We start from the raw sequence: 20,954 nt of genomic DNA on the forward strand, positions 1-20,954 counted from the left end.
ACACAAAGAGACCACATCTTCATTCTGAGAAACAGTTAAAAGTGAATTACCCGGACAGTGGTGTCTTCTGAGGACGTGATAAGGGTTTCACCATCATCGGTGAACTGACAGTGGTGAACAGTCCTAGTGTGACCCGTAAGCTTCAGTGATGTTTTTCCAGATGGAACCTCCAACACCTTCAGACACATAGACAATGCAAAACATTGTTCAAATGCTACTGCAACTTTTTAATCGCAACTTTTTTTTTTTTTTTTTTTTTTTTTGAGTTTACTAGATTGTGTACTGTCATTTTGCATGGCACTACTGAAATTTAAATTAACCCTTAAAAATAGTAAAGAAAAAAAGTCAAAGTCAAAGGGGAGAAAATTTGACATTGATATAACCCCCAAAAAAGGCATTGAATGCAGAAGTAACGAATGCATTATCTAAGAGATTCTGCACCCTGCATTGAACTCAAAACGACCTTTAGTAAGCCTAAACTACTAAAGACACTACACTATAATCTCAAAGTTCAGAAGTTAATGCATCATGTGATTAAGACCATTTATAAGAGCACACTTAAAGGTGAGATGGTTTGCCCCTCTGTGTCTGGCATTCAGAAAAGCCAGACTGACTATCAGCCCTCTCTGCCGCATCTAAAGCTTCAAAACGCAAACTTCAAAAGCTGCCTGGGGCTACAGGAGAGCGTGCTGTGTTTTTGGAAAGTAAATAAGAGGTATCTGTGCTTGCGGACTGGCGTTGTGGGCTTGCGTGAGCATCCCTTATGTGATCAAATGCGGTGAAGAGTCAAGGTACAGGAACACAAATAACGACGTCAGCATTAAAAAGTCACATTACTCTTCAGAATCAGTCTAATATGATGATTTGGTGCTCAAGAACCTTTTCTTATTAATGCTGGAAGCAGCTTTGCTGCTTAATATTTTAGTGGAAACGAGTTTTTTTCCCCCACAATTCTTTGAGAAGTTCAAAAGCATCATTTCAAAAAGATTTTTTTTAACATTGTAATTGAAAATTCACACACTTGCCACTCACCATACCTGCACTGTACCTGTCTCTAGCCCTAGGGCCAGCACAAAATCACGCTGTAAGTTCAGCAGCTGCAAGGCTCTCCATCCAACGCTCTTCAGAAACTGTCTAACTTTCACTCTTCCTGTCTGTGCACACATATAAAAGACCTCATCTTTCAACTTTTCCCCACTCACTTCAATAACATCAGGGCTCTCCTTGGTGAAAAAAGACATGCATTATGGACTAACTGAATTTACTGCAAGACAGTTGCTTTAGCAGTGAGCCGTTCATGCTTGCATGTTCTGCACAGTCCAGTAACAATCTGGCGCCCTCTGGTGTTTCATAATGGCACCAACGTTACTGCAGATAAAGGGTAGCCTTCTTTATATTAAAAAAAGCTGCAAGTTCCAGTTAAAACAGTCAGGTTTATCAACGCCACAATTACCACAAAAACGACTACTGCTTAAATATAAATAGGAATAAATTTAAGCCAAGTTAAAAAGACTGTTGTAACTGTGTGGGGTAAACAACGGCAGCATTTTTAGTCATTTTACACATTTAACTGCTTATCTAAATCCATCTGTCCATCTCTCTTTCAGGTGAACACAGACAATCAGGCAGAGATGGAGAGAAGCAATCTAAATAAATGGTTGTTTGGCAGTAAACTGGTGTAGCGCAAGATTGAGAGAACACCGATTATTCTATCAGTCAGCTGTTACCTCTAGGCGTCCCCGCTGTCCCTGACGCACCAGTCACATCTATTACACTACAGTACACACTGTGCAACACAGGAGGACAACGCTCGCCTCCAGCACGACGACATTCAGTAGAGAAAGAAGGGAAGGGACGGGTTTGGGAAAGGAAGGGCGAGAGATTAGAGGGCTGAGTGCAGTTGACAGCCGTTGCAAATCTCATTGCCGGAGGTGAGTCAAAACACCCACAAGCATCCTGAAGGCTATTTTTACCCAGAGTGCTTTGCATGCTCATCCAAAAACCTAAGAAATTGAGCATAATATAAGGATGAGACCGTTATGAGACTATACCCTACAGGTGAGATAAAATACCTGTACAGTTCCGTCCTCAGTTCCCAAGGCCACAAATGAAGCATTTCTACTGATACACGTACAGCGAATCCTGGATGGGAACTCTTCACTCTCAAACAGAACGGCGCCTGTTGATCCAGTCCGTACCTGATTGAACACAATGCAACGTTACATGTCATATACACATGCAGGCAGTCAAAAAACCGAGTGAGCAAGTGGACAGTACCTGTAATCGGTTTCTGCTGTCTGGTGCCACTATTGTAATGTCGCTTTGGGAAAAGAGAACATCAGAATCCCTCTTCAGAGCCGCGGCAGAGGAGGTGTGAACCCGATCCGTCTCCCACAGCTAGACAAGCGTTGACACTTGTTGTGATAACAGGTCAATACTGTTCAAAAAATAACTGCAAAAAAATTGTCACACTACAGGAAAAGAGGGAGCGAAGACAGCTTACCCTGATGGTCTGGTCATCAGAGGAGGACAGCAGGAGCGAGCCGTCAGGTGAAAACTGGACACAATGAACCCAGCTTAGGTGACCGTTGCATTCGGCTTTCTTTTTACTGGTCTCAAAGTTCCACAACTTAAAACAAAAAAGATAAATAAAATCTCAGCATTAACACAAATCAGGATTACCTTACACCATGTTTTACACTGTACATTCTTAATACTTAAAGGTAATTCAGATGTGAGATTTTACACCGTAACATCTGTAAACCCTACGTTAACGCTGTTATTTGCTGACGTATGACAAGGTTAGAACACAACCAACATGTCTACGTGTGCTTTGTAGGGCCCGATGATTTCCACAAAGCGGAAAACGAGGACGGAACCGCAAATTCCAGTTGTAATTTACTGTATAATGCCAAAGTTTGGATGAATAAAACAAAACACAAAACAAAAAAAAAAAAAAAAAAAAAAAAAAAGGAGCCAGTCAAAAAAGGTTTGGTTTAACTTGAAGAAACTCTGACAAATAATTTCACTGTAGTCATAGTACTAATAAAATTATTTTTGGAACTTTTAATAAATATTTACCAGAAAACGGTTCAATTTATTTAGCTGAAAAATGTAAATACACAACAGTATTTCTGGAAAAAATAAATAAAATAAACCTTTTTAAATTGATAATGGAAAACAGAATTTGGTTTAAAAAAAAAAAAAAAAAAAAAAAACTGAGAATGAAAGAAAAAACATTTCATAGGGCCTTAATGTAATTTTTGTTAAACCTTTAATAAATTGTGTAATATTGTAAGTTTCATGATTTCAGTTAATTAGACATGCTGTTTGGCATAGAAAAACAAACAGAAATGGGGGGGGATTTGGGGATTTGGGAAAATAAAACTGATTTTAAAGGGCCCCAACTTATGCGAGCCTGCACTGCCGGTTTTCTATGACATTTCTGTTCACATGTCTGGAGTCCGTAAGATTCTTAAAGTAATGATTTTATTCAGCAAGGATGCATTAAACTGATCTAATGACAAAGATGCTTACAAATGATTTTCAAATAAATAGTACTTTTCAACTGCATTTAGCAAAAAAAAAAAAAAAAAAAAAACAGCGCAACCGTTTTCACAGTAAAATAAAATATTTAGCATCAAATCATCATATTACAATGATTTCTGAAGGATTACCCGACAAGACTAAAGTAATGGCTACTGAAAATTCATATTTGTCACTGAAATAAGTTGCATTTAAACATTAAAGAACAAAAGTTATTTTAAATATCTCAGTATTACTGTTCTTACTGTATTTTCAATCCAATACAGCCTTTATGAAAAGACATTAAGTGAATAATTTCAAGTGAATATTAAAGACTTTGTTCTTTTGGACACACAAAGCTATTATATGGAAACAAAATCACTAATGTGTTTGGAAATGCTGCTTTTCAAACTTCAATGTTGTGCTGTACCTCTACAGTGTAATGAGAGAGCGCAACAGCCAGCAGGCTGCTGTTGGGACACGCGTGGCAGTACTGTACTGTGCTCAGACGACTCGTCTTCATCTCCAACAGCATGTCTGACGTCTCTACATCAAACACCTATAAGCATACAACACAGAAAATATACAGTTACCACACAAACCATGAACACATGGGAAATGGGAATACCCACACATTAACACATTCTTTTGAATTAAATCTGAGGGGAATTTGTGTTTTATGAACGCATTCATTTGAATTTTTGCATTGAATTAAATTATCATTGATTATACCTGTTAAATTTAAGTGTTTGCATGACTGATGTGAATCAGATTAAAATAAATATATATAAAAAGCTGTTACAGGCACCATATCAAAAATATCAAGTGGTGATGCCAACTCCTCTCATTTCACAACACCACTCGCAAAATCACTTACAAAAACAGCGTTTCTGGCAGCACAAATGATGCGTGAGCCATCGGCCGACCAAGTGCTGCATTTCACGATGGCTTTTATTTCTTCGTCACTCTCTGGGAAAAAACTATCAACGTCGATTGATTTCCACTCATTCGCAGATTGCACCTCAAACAGCTGACAGACACAAAAAAAACAGAGCAAGAAACAGATAAGAGAACCGATAAAAGATGATCCAGCAGTTTGACACATAATCAAATACAATAAATGTGACCCTGGACCACAAAACTAGTCTTAAATAGCACGGGTATATTTGTAGCAATAGCCAAAAATACATTGTAAGGGTCAAAATTAAATTGATTTTTCTTTTACGCCAAAAATCATGTAGGATATTAAGTAAAGATCATGTTCCATTAAGATATTTTGTACTTAATTTTTGGTTAGTAATATGCATTGCCAAGAACTTCATTTGGACAACTTTAAAGGCGATTTAAAAGGCAAGTAAAACACTTGCCATTAAGCAAATCCAATTAAGAAAAGAAAAGTCAAGAAACCTTCAAGGTGCCATCACTGGACGAAGTGGCGAGGTAGGCGTCGTTAGGAGAAAAGCAACAGTGATTGACAGGTTCCATGTGTCCAAACATAGTGTTCTGAGAGGTTGACTTGTTAGGGTTCCATAACTGCAAGACAGACGGAAAGAAGTGAATAAGGGCAAAAAGGTAAGACAAATAAGAAAGGGATAACGTTTGCTTTGTGTAGGGGTCTTGATCACTCGGTCAGGGTCTATTGAATAGTACAGCCTATATAAGAGAAGAACATTTAGTCTGCAGGATGTCTCTTCTGTTTAACACATATGCTGTTACGTTCTCTAAATCTCATTTCAGGGTGTTTCTTTCGCTCCTCATGCAGAGATATTCCACGAAATGCCCCTTTTGTGCTCACGCCTCCACTGGGGGGGGATGCTCTCATTACGTTTTTGACACCCGTGCTCGCTCACTCTGCGTTTTCGCACCCTCAAATGAATACAGCTCAACTGCAGACTCCTGCTGTCACACTCCTACTGATCTCCCACAATTCTCTGCAAATTTCACAAGCTGTAAAATTACACGGCTGCCCCGTTCCCCTCCTCTGCTGTTCCGAGCGAACGTCCTACCAGCTGTCATTCTCATTACTCATTTTCACCAAATCTGATTCTAAATGTGGAAAGAGGAAATGGAGGGTACGGGGAAAAAAAAAAAAAAAAAAAAAAAAAAAAAAAAAAAAAAAGTGCAGATATTTAATTATCAAACTCTTTGGAGCGCCTCTACTACACACCTGCTTTATGCACAGCTATGCACTGGCCATTCTTTTGAGGAGAGTTTATTAAAGAATTTTAGAAACGGCCATGAACTTAGTCAAGTTCTCTGAATCACAGAGAAAACGTTTCACTTGAGTGGCTATTGAAAAAACTTGAATAAATCATGACTGTAAAGAAATATGCCTAGCGTTACACATACTTGGTTCATTACAATTTTACTTCCTAAGTACTCATACAACACTGTAGTTCAAAGTTTCACACTGACAAATTTTGTAATAAATTTCAGTATTAAAAATGTACTAAAAATGTAACAAGGAATTCTAAAATGCAAAAATTCTTTAAGAATTCTCTTCTGCTCACCAAGCCTGCATTTATTTGATCCATTGTTGTGAAATATTTGTAATATTTAAAATAACTGCTTTCTATTTGAATACTTTTTTTAAATGTAATTTATTCATGTGAAGCTTAATTTTCAGCATCATTACTCCAGTTTCTTCAGTGTCAAAAAATGATCCTTCAGAAATTATAATATGCTAATTTGCTGTTCAAGAAACACTTTCCATCATCATCAAAAACAGTTGCATACATTTTTCCGGGATTCTTTGATTAATAGAATTATCCAAAGAACAGCATTTATAAGATATGAGATATCAAGCTCTAAAAACCATCTCACCTTAGTGTTGGTGAATGTGTCATTTGAGCAGGTGGCCAGCAGGACACGTCGGCCTGTGTTGGTAAACTGGCAGTGGTTTATCTGTTCCTCATGTTCCTCCGCAAACTCTCTGATAAGAATACCTCGCTCAACATTCCACAACTACAACAAACAAAACACTTCTTACTGTCCTTCATGATTTTTAATGAGTGTTTACAGAACTTTCCCACATAGTGACAGTACAGACTGACCAACAAAAAGATAGAAAATTAAGTAAAGTAAACATGTTTGTAACAGCATGAGGATGCAAATTTAAAAAAATTCTGGAGCAAGCTATTACCCTACAGAAAGATACTGACCCACAAGTGGGCACAGAGACAAACACACTAACCTTAACCTTCCTGTCACTAGAGCAGGTTGCAATATAACGGTCATCTGGAGAGAAGGCACAGCACAGAACATCTTCGTCATGAGCTTGAAGCTCCAGAAGTTTTTCTCCAGAGGTTGTTTTAAACACCTGTTGAGTACAAACAGACACATTTGGCAATCACATAACACTGCGCTATCAGGACACAAACTGGATATTTACCCGCAGCGCTTTGTTGGCCCCACAAGAGGCGATTTTACTCCCATCTTTGGAGAAGCAAGCATAGTAGACAGACCCCTGATGAGGATGCACGACCAGCCGGGACAAACTGTCCTGATTATTTGCGTTCCTGAAGATTCAAAACATTTTAAAATTAAAACCATTCTATTTTCAAATCAATCTGCTACATGAAAGTGTGAGACAGTGTGAGATACATACACCCAGTCTAGATAGAGCTGCCCTCTGCTGGCCCTTTTCTGTGCCTGCATCAAGGCCTGTCTGTAAACCTCTGAATGCGCTGACTGGGAAAGAGCCAACTGCACTACATCAGGAAATGGCCTCTGCTCTAAATGATGTCCGTTTAAAGACAGGAACTCTTGAAACTGCAGTCTCACCTCACTATTCTGTGTGAAAACACCACAACTTATCAGTTACTAAACGGAACAGAAGGACGAAGAGTTAAACCGTTATCTTAGTTTTAAGTTCATTTTTAGAATCTGTTTAAAATGTATCAGACTCTAACATTATTTATATACATATAAAAAGTTTATAACATTAAAGTTAAAAAGTCAAACATGTTTATCACAAGTATGGGTGCCCAGACTCAGGCCCAACAATTAAATAAAGTGACATTTAGCAATCTGGCCTGTTTATACAAATTGTATTTTTTGCCTTTTCCCATGTAAAAACTTTGATCAGTCACTTCTAAACTGATTAAGATGTGCACCTGTGAGGAACACCAATAAGTCGTCACATTTTAACAGTATGTATACCTTTTGTCTAGCATTTCACCATATTCTACATAGTCGTTGATTAGATGGGCAGATCCCATGATCTGAGCTTTCTCTTTGACCCAGTCCAAGGAAAACATCAGTGAATAAAGCTCCTGAAATGAGAGAACTGAAATGTTCATGATGTACCAGTAATCATTAGAAGATTCTACATAAACTCCATAAAGTCCATAAACTCTACATAGTCATATTCTGTAACATTACCTTAGACAGTCCTGCTTTACCCATGTGGTACGGTAGAAAGCGGTACCAATACAAACAGTCTACATCTCCAGAGTTGGGTGGCCTTTCATTATAGAACTGCTGGTATTGACGGACAATCTTTTTATGCAGTTCCTAGAGGAAATATGACAATTCAGACCTTGTTCTTTGGTGGTCTCTCTTAAAGGAGACCTATTATGCCCCTTTTTACAAGATGTAATACAAGTCTCAGCTGTCCCCAGAATGTGTCTGAAGTTTCAGCTTAAAATACCTTCTAGATCATTTATTATATCACTTTGAAAATGCCTATTTTGAGTGGAAGCAGAAACACGCTTTTTGCATGCATGTCTCTTTAAATGCAAATGAGTTGCTGTCCCTCACCCCCATTTTCCAGAATAGAGCTGCACATTTACAGCTTGTAGCTCAAATATGCTGCTTAAAAAAACATCTGTTTGGCTTTGATTATGTCTATCATGCTAAAATCATGCGTTTTAAACTCTTTTAGTTTAAACTTCTGATATACAGATTTGAGCACACACGTCCAAAGCGCACACACAGAAAGCGACTGTCACACGACATACGAGTACTTTCATACGAGTACTTTCTAAGTTCTTTCATGTCTTATTGCATTTAAACTGCCAAATACACACAAGTTTGTTAAAAAGTTGAAGGTAAACTGCTGGGACTGAAATCACGCTTATATTAGATCTGTGTAGCAGCAGTGTGATATACAGTAAATAAATCAATAAATCCACGGCTCATAACTGCAACATAACTTACAGCAATTTGATCACGATTCTGTTCGATGAGAAAGTCTAGTTGCAGATCATGAAGGTAGTAGTGGTAGGGTCGCTGGTTACAGTCTCGAAACAGCAGAGATTTATTCACAAACTCCTGCAGGACGTCCTCCACCTCCTCCAACTCAAGACCCCACAGCACTGACAGAACCTGCAAAAGCCAACAACAGACTAGTTTACATGAACAAAGAATGCTTATGTCACACTTGCATGTTTAATAAAGCGGAATAAAAGTACATTTAAAATTTAAAATTTACAGCATTGATTCTGTATCTAGCATTATTTTAATATCTGGCAAAATATTTTTGGTCTGACCTTTGCAGGCACTTTGACGTCTTTTTGCATGACGCTAAGGTCTCTGTACAGATCTTGGTGTTCGGGCTCCAAAACCTGCAGGCTGGCATCCATGGCTTGGTCCAGTGCTTCATAGTCGTAGGACGATGACTTGCGGATCCGCTTGAATTGCTTCTTCTGCAGCTGTCGCAGGTAGTAGGTCCAGCGGTCAGGGAACTCCCTTAATAGAGCTCCAATCAGAGAAACAACCAAGGGAGAACCTAAAAGGAAGAGAAACATCTACAATGGTCAGAGGTGTAAACTACATCACTAATGGTACTTCAATATTATACCATAGCGTTAAACGCTATTACTGAATTGTTATTCAAAGGTGATAGATAAAGGGGGAAAAAAATAAAACAAAAAAAAAAAAAAAAAAAAAAAAAAAAAATCTGAAAGTTGAATAAATAACCATTCCATTGATGTATGATTTGTTAGGATGGCATAATATTTGGCCGAGATGCAACTATTTGCGCATTTGGATTCTGGGGTGCCAAAAAAAAAAAAAAAAAAAAAAAAAAAAAAACAAAAAACACACACAACTAAACAGAATATTGAGAAAAATCACCTTTAAATTGTTTCAAGCAGTTCTTAGCAAGGCATATTACCAATCAAAAAATGAAATGATGCATTTACGGTATGAAACTTAAATATCTTCATGGAACATGATCTTTACTTAATACTCTAATGATTTTGGCATAAAAGAAAAATCAATAATTTTGACCAATACAATGTTTTGTTGGATATTGCTATGAATATACCCGTCCTGCTTATGACTGGTTGTGGTCCAGGGTCACATATTATACATAAAAACACAGTACAAAATAAAAATCAATTAATTTAATTTAGCATTAAACATAAAAATAACTTCAGAACCAGTTACAAGCAAGATATCTATGTTAAAGTGACTATGACATTGTACAGTGAGGTAGTGGACAATACCAGCCCTAATTAACAAAGAGTGGGTCAGATCATGTATGGGTCATGTGATAAGCTGTTTGATTTTCAGTTTTGCAACAAAATGGCAATTTGTACCTTTACATTCGCTCACAATGCTACGGGCCTGTTCTGGAAGTTTCTGTGGTTTCCCGTTAACATACAAAGCAAGAATTTCCAGGGCTTTCTCCTCATCTAAACCGCTCTCAACGGGCACTTCGAACCTTGCACCTACACACAAACAGAAGCACACACAAACATGAATCTTATTTTTGAATGAATTTAGGATGTTAAATGAATTAAGCAAGATAACCGCAACAGCAGAGACAAAGGAACATCTCTCTCATAATAGCTTATCTCTAAGCCCAGCTGCTCTCCATTATCAGAGTTTTATGTAACTTCATTTAGTTCCGGATTTGCAATGGAAGCAGCAACGTAAGCAGGCACAAGATCCACCTAGACACTAGACATTTAGAAATAACCACTCTCTGTGTAGCTGGTCCAGAATCCATCTGTGAAATGCAAACTGGATGCACTACAATGAACTACCCACCGCTTACGGAGTCAGCCAGACCTCGATTGCGAGTGGTCAGAAGAACTCTACATTGGATATCAAAGGACCTGAGAGTAGAGCTGTCCCAGACGTCATCTAGAATCAGCAGGGACCTGATGGATGAACATAAGAGAAAGGTTCAGATCTGTTCTGAGTAAACAAAGTGAATCAAGACCATATCCTTCCAGTACACACCTGGGGAACCTGCGGAGCATCAGGAACCGCAGGCGTTCTTTGGCCTCCTCCACAGAGCAGGGTGGCCGCTGACTGGTGTCTGAACTTTGACCCTGCTCCAAACAGAAACATAGAGACTGCATCCTTACCAAAAGGTCTGCCCGCTCACACTGGCCAACAGAAAGCCAGTGAACACCACCTGGAAAACACTCTGAGAAACAGAGATAAACAAATTATATAGGCACTTTCAGCTCCATAGTCTTTTAGAAAAACATACTTTCACTTACTGTATTTTTAATTGAATTAATTTGTCCTACCACTTTCACAATATTATAGAATTACAATTTTTAAAAAAGTAAAGCAAATAAATATACAAAAAGACAAACACTAAAACAAAATTAAAACAAACAAAATAAGTTAAACACTGAGCAACAGTGAGAAAAACAACATAAGAGCAGATAAGCACTGTAGTCTTTTAGGGAAAAAAAAAAAAAAAAAAAAAAAAAAAAAAAAAAAAAAAAAAAAAAAAAAAACATACTTTCACACTCAAATTATTTTTAGCTGAATTACTTTGGTTCTATCACTTTTAGAATTTTATATATAGTATTAAAAATGTATTTAAAAAGACAAAGAAAATTAATAAAAATACTAAAACATCAAAATAAATAAAAGCTTAAAAAAATACAGAATTAATAAAATAAACAAAGAAAAATTAAATATAGTATTACAAATACAAATTTTTAAAAATTAATAAAAAAATTAAGACAAACACAAACAAATAAAAAGCTTAAAACAAAATTCTAAATTAATAAAATAACAGAAAAATAAAACATATGGGCACTTTTAGGCCCATTGTCTTTTAGAAAATAAACTCGAAACATACATTCACACTCTCAATTTTATTTTTAGCTGAATTAATTTTCCTATCACTTTTAGAATCCATTACAGTATTACAAAAATAAACAAATGAATGAATAAATAAAAATAAAGACAAACTTAAAAACGTAGAATTTATAAAATAAACAAGAGAGCGTATAGTACTCTTTTAGAAAAACTCTTAAAAAATTTGTTTTTTTGTCAATTTGTTCAAAACACAAAAAAGCCTTTTAAAAAAAAAAAAAAAAAAAAAATTATATATATATATAAAAATAATAAATATATATATAAAAATAATAAATGACAATCCTAAATAGTGTTAAGTCATTACCCTTAATGAGAGCATGGTCTCGAACAGCCTCGGCAGCCATCACAGACTTCCCTGAGCCCGCCATGCCAAACACAGTGACCCATCCTGGCGTACTCTTCAACCGGTACAGCTTCTCTCGGATCAGGTTGAGCAGAGCAGGTCGACTCACAAACACCACGGGTCTCTGAGGCACCCCACCTTCACTCAGAATCGCCTGGACTACAACGAAAACACAAACTCTAGAACCTAACACTAACCTACTTCAAAAACAAGTTCATTCATGTCCGTGTGGTTACCAGTATGAGACACTCCATCAGCAAAGCTCCTCTCTCCCTCAGGGCTGAGCAGAGGCAGGTCACTATGAAGAAGGTTAGCCAGATCCCCATAACTCTCCCTGATCAGCGCATTGTAGAAGGAGATGTAGGCCCTGTTGTCTTTCCTCAAAAGCACCTCCAGTAGGACTGCGGCCTGCTCTTTTCTAGTAGGCTGGAAAAGCAGAAGGAAAACTTGACTCACATTTACTTTTCATGGAAGTAAAATGAAGCACGGTTGAACACCACAACACAAACCTTGCTAAGCACCCTTGCTTCTTCATCAGTCGTCAAGACGCCGTCGCTGACCATGTGGTCCATCAAGTAGGAGGCTTTGATGTCCTGCTCCAGAGTGGCTTTGGAGCGCAGCAGGCAGCTGCGAGCACGTTCCTCCATCTCCACATAAGCCGCAGTGCTCTTCTGAGGAACACTGCACTTATATTACGGTTACTTAGCGCAACAGGGCAGGATACATTGAACTGTGAGAGAGCACATGCAAATTAACCACTAAATCTGGGGCTATAATACAGACTCTGAACACTTCATGGTGATTTTTGTTAGAATCTTACTTGGATCACTTCATTTTTCAGATCCTAATTTAGAACTCAGTGCGTGTTTACACCAAGTTTCAGTAATTATATAAGTATAGAGAAGTCCACACCACAGCTGATAACCAAAAACATCACTGACACCACTTTAAGGACGATTTGTGGAAGTGGAACAATTTGTGGAATTGGTGTGGACTGCGGATGCGAATATAGTTAACATTCTTGGTGTGAACAGGCCTTCCGGATGGGAATTCTGTAATGCAGCCCCAGGGGCCAGTTGCATAAACTTAGCCTCTATGTTAAGACAGTGTCTTAAGAGCTAGTTTGACCAGCTAGCAGTTAGCCAAAGGGTAATCAGTCTTATTTTTTGGATTCAACTTAGACTAATCTACATTTTTATGTAACTGAATTTAAATAATGACGACCAGCTTTAAAGAAAAAAAATAGCTGGCTTACTTTTAAGACTAGTCTTAACCTTTTATGCAACTGGCCCCAGGTCAACAAAAGTCGTACAGGTAGCCATGGTCCATTTGGAAATTTTAGGACAACCTGCTCCTTAATGATTTTTTTTTTTAAACGACTGAATGGTCAGCACATCAAACCCTACTAAATAGTAACAGATGAATCATATCAATGCGCAGCGCTGATCGCCAATTTATTAATTATGCCACGGACTATGTTTTCTAGCGGAAGGATGGGTTTTAATAAACTAACGTAATTAATAGATAACTATTACTAATTATTAGACTTGTAGCAACAACTGAGCAGCTCAAAACATTGTTAATTGTGTTAAGCACAGCCCTATATGATTCAGCGGAAGGATGTCACTTAGATGAATTGGTTTCGTTTTAACAATAATATATTTTGTTCTTAATATTTGTATTAGTTTTAACACCCTTCCGTATGGCAAATAACAGTCATGGCAGTAAATTTCTACACTGCTTGGCGCCTAACAACTGCTTTTAAAACATTATAAACAAGTTCAGTCAAGTGTGTTCAAACTTGATAACTAGTGCATAACAGGACTTGTCAAACGTAGCACATTTAACCAACAACAGATCACAAGATTATGAACAATATGAGTAACTTAGCATACCTGTTTAACAAGTGCTCTAAAACCAAAACTAAAACTTTACAAACAAAAACACAGATGTAGATATACTGTTAAGTAGGTCGTGTACTTACGGTCATGTCGCGGAGTAAGAAGACAAACGGTCGGTTTCTCAATAAACGTTATATAAAAAATGCTACGAATAATGGCAACAAGCGAACGCGTCTAAAAAACAAACAAAAACACCAAACTTATTCATGTTAGTTCAGCGGAGAAACTACTAGGACGCCTAGCAAGAAGAAAATGTAGTCGACACACTTAATTTATAGACTCAGGTGTGGTTAATCAGCCTATGGTACGTTAGTGGCGTTTATTAACTGACTTCTGATCAGTTAGAGTAAAAATCTAACGTTAAATTAATTTTAATAGACAGGGTTATACTTACAGATATTGTGCTTCGAGAAAAATCAGAGAGACATGACAGATTATTTCCTGGTAGACGGAGACAAATCACTTTCAGTACGATATTCCAAAGAAATCCAGTTATTAAAACCCCAATTGTCCGCCCCTAAAAATGTGCGCTTCCTGCTTTTTGACACAAACAACTTCCCCGGTGCGAAGCTGACCAATAGCGAAACGCGGAGTAGTCACGTGACACGCTGAGGTAATGCAAAGTTGCGTCTGTCTGTAACTAGGCAGATAAACGCATGCAGTCCATTCAGAATTATATATTTATGTATAATAGTAGGTTTATTTTTTATAATGCATGGTAAATATTTAATTCACAAAATAAGATTTCCAAATTATGCCCTAAAACCATCTATTTTCATGAAGATTTCTCTCTTTTGACAATTATTTATTTCCATTCCTTCAAGTTTGACTTTTACCTTTGTTAACTGTTATTGTTAATATTAATTATTCTTTTTATTCTAATTATTCTTCTTGTTTTTATTTGCTCAAAGGTAATAGTGATTGATCAATTGATTCATTATCTTAAGATACACAGGTGATGTCTGTAGAAAATGTTGAAACAGTTTAACGCTTGTGCTATAGAGATGTTTTGTCTGCAATAAAATGGAAAAATAGGCCTACTTTATTATGTTATAATAGAATTGCACATTGAGTAAGCTTAATTATAAGTCTTTGCTGCTGCGGCAAAGTTAAAAAAAATGCTTGAAATAATTAGCAAATAATTCATACAGTCGTAGCAGTTCATTAGTCACCTCTTTAGTCAAAGTGCTCATCAAATATCAAAGTTAATTCATTCCCAGTGTTTTGAAAGTAAAACACACACAAACACACTCAAACGATGAAGGCCGTGATGAATGCTGATTATTATTCTCCAGGAATATGCACTTTCAACATGAACATTATATTTAGAAATACAACTTTATCTGATGGGTTTGGTTATACGTGAGTCTCTGTCACTGTACAGTAAGTATGGGTGTTTTTTTTTTTAAATCATGTTAGGTTGAAATAAAATAAATACATTAATAAATGAATGAGTGAATGAATTTCAGGCCATGCAACATGCAGATGAGTTTGTTTCTTTACTGGAACAGATTTAGAGAAATTCACCATTCCAACACTTGCTCACCAATGAATCCACTGCTGTGAATGGGTGCCGTCATAATGAGTTTAAACAGCTGATAAAAAAAAAACATCACAATAACGCACAAGAAATCCACACAACTCCAGTCTATCAATTAACATCTTGTAAAGCAAAACGCTGTTGTCTGAATCAGGAGAGAAATATGCATAGATCAAGCAGCTTTTTATAAGCAAAAACAGTCATGTTGGTGTATTTTGATGTGAGAGGACAACGGGGGATGAACGTCTTCACTTGTGAAAGCATTATTGTGGAGACTTGAGTTTTAAAGTTAAAATGCCTTAATGATGGATTTGTTTCTTACAAGCAGTTTTTTCGCTTCTCAAGACGTTAATTGGGGAACTGGAGTCGTGTGAACTACTTGCGGATTATGGTGATGTTTTTATCAGCTGTTTGGACTCTCATTCTGATGGCACCCATTCACTGCAGATCAAATGATGTAATGCAGATTTTCTCTAAATCTGTTGATGAAGAAACACATTCATCTACATCTTAATATGCATTACAGAAAAAGCAATTTAAAGTCATTTTACACTACCAGTCAAAAGTTTTTGAACAGTAAGATTTTAAATGTGTTGAAAGAAGTCTCTTCTGCTCTCCAAGCCTGAATTTATTTGAAATATTTTCACTATTTAAAATAACTGCTTTCTATTTGAATATATTTTTAAATGTAATTTATTCCTGTGATTTCAAAGCTGAATTTTTAGCATCATTACTCCAGTCACATGATCCTTCAGAATTCATTCTAATATTCAGATTTGCTGCTCAAAAACATTTATTATTAATATTATTAATATTATTACGTTGAAAAGAGCTGAGCACAATATTTTCAGGTTTCTTTGATGAATAGAGTTCAGAAGAACAGCATTTATCTGAAATAGAAATCTTTTATAACATTATAAATGTCTTTAGCATTACCTTTTTATCAGTTTAAAGCATCCTTGCTAAATAAATTATTCATTTTTATAATTTCTTAAAATAATAATAATAATAATAATAATAAAATACTAACCCCAAGCTGTTGAATGGTATAATGTTACAAAAGCTTTTTATTTCAGATAAATGCTGATCTTTGGATGTTGCTATTCATCAAAAAATCCTGAAAAAAATGTACTCATCTGTTTTAAATATTAATAATACCAAAAATAAAAAATCTTTCTTGAACAGCAAATCAGCATATTAGAATGATTTCTGAAGGATCATGTGAAACTGAAGACTGGAGCAATGAAGATGAAAATTCAGCTTTGATCACAAGAATAAATTACATTTGAAAATATATTCAAATAGAAAACAGTTATTTTAAATAGTAAAAACATTTCTCAATATTACTGCCTTTGCTTTATTTTGGATCAAATAAATGCAGGCTTGGTGAGCAGAAGAGACTTCTTTAAAAAAAAAAAACAAATCTTAGTGTTTAAAAACTATTGACTGGTAGTGTAAATAGAACATTTATCACACTTGCTGCGCTCTTTTGTCTCTTTAATACCAAATAATATCCAAATCATAGATTACATTAAAAATGCTTAAACCCTTATGGGAATTAATTCACAAAGATATACTTTGGCGATGCCATTGACCGCAAAAAAATTAATTCTGCAGAAAAAATTATGTCAAGTGTTTGTTCAGCGCGTAACTAAATGTATGACTGAATGCCTGACGTGCGTGAACACAGGTACCGCTAGTCGCATTGGAGTCTTCAGTACCAATTTGCGCCATAGCGCACCGTGCCGTGTGCGTCAGCGCTCAACTGCAGGAGTCAAACCCCTTCTCACATAACACACTAAACAGCCACATTAAGTTTCTAAGGCAGGATTAAATTTACAATGGCTGATAGCCTTAATTGCAGCAGCGGCAACTGCTCCAGCGCGCACCGGGAAGCGTTTGGTTTATCCGAGGGACACTTTGCGCTCGTGAAAGCTGCAGTTCTTGGGTGCATTTTCGCGCTTGCAACATTTAGCAATTTCTTTCTCCTCCATGCCCTTTGGAAAAGACGAAAAAGACGCACTCGAACGCAACTGTTTCTTCTGCACCTGTGCCTGGCTGACCTGGTGGTCGCGTTCTTCCAGGTCCTGCCGCAGTTATCCATGGAGATTACGCACCGGTTCAAAGGCTCCGATCTGGTGTGCAGAGCAGTTAAGTATCTCCAGGTGGTCGGGATGTTCGCGTCCACCTACATGATCGTGGCCATGACCATAGATCGCTATCACGCGGTCTGCAAACCCATGGTGTCGTTCTTCAGGGGGTCTTTCCGCAGGTATGTTGCTATAAGCGCGGCATGGCTCGTCTCCCTGGCGTTCAGCGCTCCGCAGATGTTCATCTTCTCTCTCCAAGAAGTTGAGAAGAATGTTTTCGACTGCTGGGCGACGTTTATTGAGCCCTGGGGAAGCAGAATATACATAACGTGGATCACTCTGTCCGTGTTTGTTCTGCCAGCCGTGATTTTGATGTATTGTCAGATAAAGATTTGCGCAGGGATCTATTTCAACATGAAGAGGAAAGCCTTGCAGGGCAGCACAGGTGATGGGCGCTCCAGCTCTAAAGGCATATCAAGTGCAATGCTGAAGACTGTCAAGATGACTTTTATTATCATCCTGGTGTACACCCTCTGCTGGAGCCCATTCTTCGTGGTTCAGCTCTGGTCAGCTTGGAGTCCAAGCAGTGCGCCCACGCAAGGTATGTCCAAGCTGCTACCCAAAAGTGTGATAGGCTTCTGTTTGGCATTTTTATTTGACTTAGTAAAACATTTTCGATGCAAATTATATTATCAGTTTAACAATGAGTGTAAACATGCATGCATAATGATTTGTGATTCAAAGAACATTATAAATGTCAGTGGAAGAATATCTGAGAGTTCACATGATCGATGTCACAAATCTGCTTATTTGATTATGTGACCCATGCACCTACTTGTAGAAGTGCAGAATCTTAAGTATTTATTCTAAATGTTATCATAAAATATGACTAAATATTTTTTAATAATGTATGTGTAAATATTTATACACATCCATATATTTATATTGCTTTCATATATTATTGTAAAATATTATATTTGTAAACATACATATTTTTGGCATTTTTAAAATATTCTTTTTATGTTCAGGTCTAAATGCATTAAAAATATATATTAAATATTTTTTGAAAGGAACTTTTTTTCACATCGCAGATTTGTACTCAGTTTGTCCACAAATCTGCAAAGATTATAAATAAAAGTGTTGAATCTTAAATATTACTTTCATACATTATTGTAAAATACTTTAAATATTATATTTGTAAACAATTATACACACTTTTGGCTTTTAAAAAAAATATTATTTTTATGGTCAGGTATTAATACACAAAAAATATATTTTTAAAAGGAACTTTTTTTTTTTTTTTTTTTTCATTTGAACCACGTTTTGTACTCAAGTTTGTCAACAAATCTGCAAAAATGATAAATAAAACGACTGAATCCTGAATATTACTGTCATATATTATCATAAAATATTTTAAAATGTAATATTTCTAAACATTTATACATATTTTTGGCATTTTAAATACTGTTTAATACGCATTTAAAAACTTTTTTCACATGCACCACAGATTTTGTACATATATACATTTTTTTGGCCATTTTTAAATGTTCAGGTCTAAATGCATTTTCACACCACAGTTTTTGACTCAGTTTGTCCACAAAAATTATAAATAAAAGTGCTGAATCCTAAATATTGCTTTCATATATTATTGTAAAATATTTTAAAATATTGTATTTGTAAACATTTATACTATTTTTGTATTTTGTTTGTTTGTTTATTGCATTTTTAAAATATTATTTTTATGTTTAGGTCTAAATGCTTTCAACAATACTATAAAATATTTTTTAAAACCACATGTTTTTTACTCAATTTGTCCACAAATCTGCAAATATTACACATAAAAGTGCAGATTTCTACATATTTTTGCATACACATTTAAATACCCTTCTCTTTATATCTAGGTTTTAATACATAAAAATATACAAATATTTGAATAAGGAACTGTTTTAATATAACACATTTTAATAGGCAATGTTGAATAAAACAATGCCCCCTATTAGATAATAAAAAGTAATGTACATCTCCATATACTGGTATATAACCACATGGTTACACTGTGTTAGGCAATATTTAACTAATCATAGATGTGAAAGACCCATTCATGTGAACACGTCATCATATGATTACTGTGTGTATTATGTGTGTATATGTGTATTATGATTATCATTGTTAATGATAACTATTTTCTATTGTGGGAACTGTCTACCTCCGCTCAGCCTCAGATCTAGCAGATACATTGGCATTAGTAAAACCATTCATTAGCCCACCAAAGACGTGATCAGATTAAACTGAATCATGTGTAGACACCAGATGGTGCACACAAAAGGTTCCACATCTGAACACTTGCTATATATGTCTGTGATTCTTTATTTACAGTCATATCTATCCTACAGGGCCAGTGTTTGTCACTATCATGCTCCTCGCCAGTCTTAACAGCTGCACAAACCCATGGATCTACCTGTACTACAGCTAAAACCTCACGGACATTGAGCACCTGCCATTCCTGCTGCTGAAGAGTGCATGGATATAGTCTCAGCAAGTGAAGTGATTTTGGCTATGGAAAGTAGCTGCATAATTTGTCAGGGTCATTTATTCCTATTAAAATAAGAAGTACTGCTATAAAGAGAAAAAAGGAAATCTGTTCCCTTTTCATTTTTTTCGTTGCATGTGCATGTGGTAAGTTAAATGTATAAGTAACTAGATGTTCACAGACTGAGGTTTTCTAGGAGTTTCTGACAGAGGATATGAGTAATAGCACTTCGCCTTTGTGTGGTAATATACCCTGTCATTTACAGGTAATGAACCAGCCATTCTACAGTAAATGCCTCATTAACATTAGAGTCTTGTATCAATAAAAAATGGCTCATTATTTAAAGAAAATCAAGGTGTGATTATAATTATTTCCCATTAAATGTATAAATTTAGCACAAAATGAGCTGCAGAGGTGATTGTCGTAATATATATAATGTCATGCTGGTCAGGCGGTCATATTTTTTTCTGTTACTGTCTTTTGTGTCACTTATGAAACACTGTGAATTGTTTTAGCCGACTTATGTAAATTGCAATCCATTTAATGTGATTAAAGTAATGTTATTTTTCATTCCTCATTTAAATGAAAATACAAAAGCGCCTGTGTATAAAAAGTTCTATAGGATTAAAATGATGTGTGACGGTTTCCATAGTCACTGTGCTGCTCTTGTACTTTCACACACACCAATTTCTTTGTACTGCAAAGCCTGTTTTCTGTGAAAGTAACTGTGTAGAAAATGCCTTCACATTCATTCGTTTGAATCCTTAAATTAAGTCAAATGAAAGTGAATGTTGCTTTACTAAGAAACCCAAATACGTACAAACATCAGCGATCAGATACAGATTCTAGAAATTTCAATGCTTCTATTCCCTCTGTTCCCATAAATAATAGAGCAATACTGAATATTTAATGCACCTGAATATAGTTCCTCACACATTTGTAGATTAAA

At 36.1% G+C, this 20,954-nt stretch overlaps 2 protein-coding genes across 3 annotated transcripts in view; one reads left to right on the top strand and one right to left on the bottom strand.

The window, feature by feature from the left end:
* apaf1 (apoptotic peptidase activating factor 1) overlaps positions 1-14,391 on the bottom strand; it is a 29,968-nt gene extending 15,577 nt beyond the window's left edge. Inside the window, exons 1-23 of one of the 2 annotated variants that reach the window (XM_051107701.1) lie at positions 14,240-14,391; positions 12,454-12,674; positions 12,181-12,370; positions 11,906-12,103; positions 10,720-10,909; positions 10,525-10,637; positions 10,071-10,202; positions 9,018-9,256; positions 8,686-8,853; positions 7,909-8,040; positions 7,687-7,799; positions 7,133-7,336; positions 6,917-7,043; positions 6,719-6,844; positions 6,349-6,489; positions 4,933-5,058; positions 4,403-4,555; positions 3,956-4,084; positions 2,504-2,629; positions 2,278-2,397; positions 2,073-2,198; positions 1,038-1,154; positions 51-176 (exon numbers count right to left, since the gene is read on the bottom strand). In XM_051107701.1, the coding sequence (XP_050963658.1) occupies positions 51-176; positions 1,038-1,154; positions 2,073-2,198; positions 2,278-2,397; positions 2,504-2,629; positions 3,956-4,084; positions 4,403-4,555; positions 4,933-5,058; positions 6,349-6,489; positions 6,719-6,844; positions 6,917-7,043; positions 7,133-7,336; positions 7,687-7,799; positions 7,909-8,040; positions 8,686-8,853; positions 9,018-9,256; positions 10,071-10,202; positions 10,525-10,637; positions 10,720-10,909; positions 11,906-12,103; positions 12,181-12,370; positions 12,454-12,591 (3,234 nt within the window). In that variant the 5' untranslated portion in view covers positions 12,592-12,674; positions 14,240-14,391. Of the gene's footprint in view, positions 1-50; positions 177-1,037; positions 1,155-2,072; positions 2,199-2,277; positions 2,398-2,503; positions 2,630-3,955; positions 4,085-4,402; positions 4,556-4,932; positions 5,059-6,348; positions 6,490-6,718; positions 6,845-6,916; positions 7,044-7,132; positions 7,337-7,668; positions 7,800-7,908; positions 8,041-8,685; positions 8,854-9,017; positions 9,257-10,070; positions 10,203-10,524; positions 10,638-10,719; positions 10,910-11,905; positions 12,104-12,180; positions 12,371-12,453; positions 12,675-13,928; positions 14,146-14,239 lie in introns of those variants that run through there. The other variant, XM_051107700.1, reaches the window with a different exon arrangement.
* A 2,350-nt stretch (positions 14,392-16,741) lies between these two features.
* Positions 16,742-20,600, top strand: avpr2l (arginine vasopressin receptor 2, like). Its single transcript, XM_051107076.1, has 2 exons — positions 16,742-18,076; positions 19,869-20,600. The coding sequence occupies exons 1-2, from the start codon at positions 17,227-17,229 to the stop codon at positions 19,946-19,948; spliced, it is 930 nt and encodes a 309-aa protein (XP_050963033.1). The 5' UTR covers positions 16,742-17,226; the 3' UTR covers positions 19,949-20,600.
* The last annotated feature ends 354 nt before the right edge of the window (positions 20,601-20,954 follow it).

Source organism: Labeo rohita, chromosome 4 (assembly GCF_022985175.1).
Source record: "Labeo rohita strain BAU-BD-2019 chromosome 4, IGBB_LRoh.1.0, whole genome shotgun sequence".
NCBI lineage: Eukaryota > Metazoa > Chordata > Actinopteri > Cypriniformes > Cyprinidae > Labeo > Labeo rohita.

What these genes read in the sequence shown, in the direction of transcription:
- avpr2l (XM_051107076.1), top strand. Translation starts at nt 17,227, where the DNA reads ATGGCTGATAGCCTTAATTGCAGCAGCGGCAACTGCTCCAGCGCGCAC. An exon ending in AAGCAGTGCGCCCACGCAAG is followed by an intron (nt 18,077 to 19,868) that starts GTATGTCCAAGC and finishes TCTATCCTACAG; the next exon opens with GGCCAGTGTTTGTCACTATC.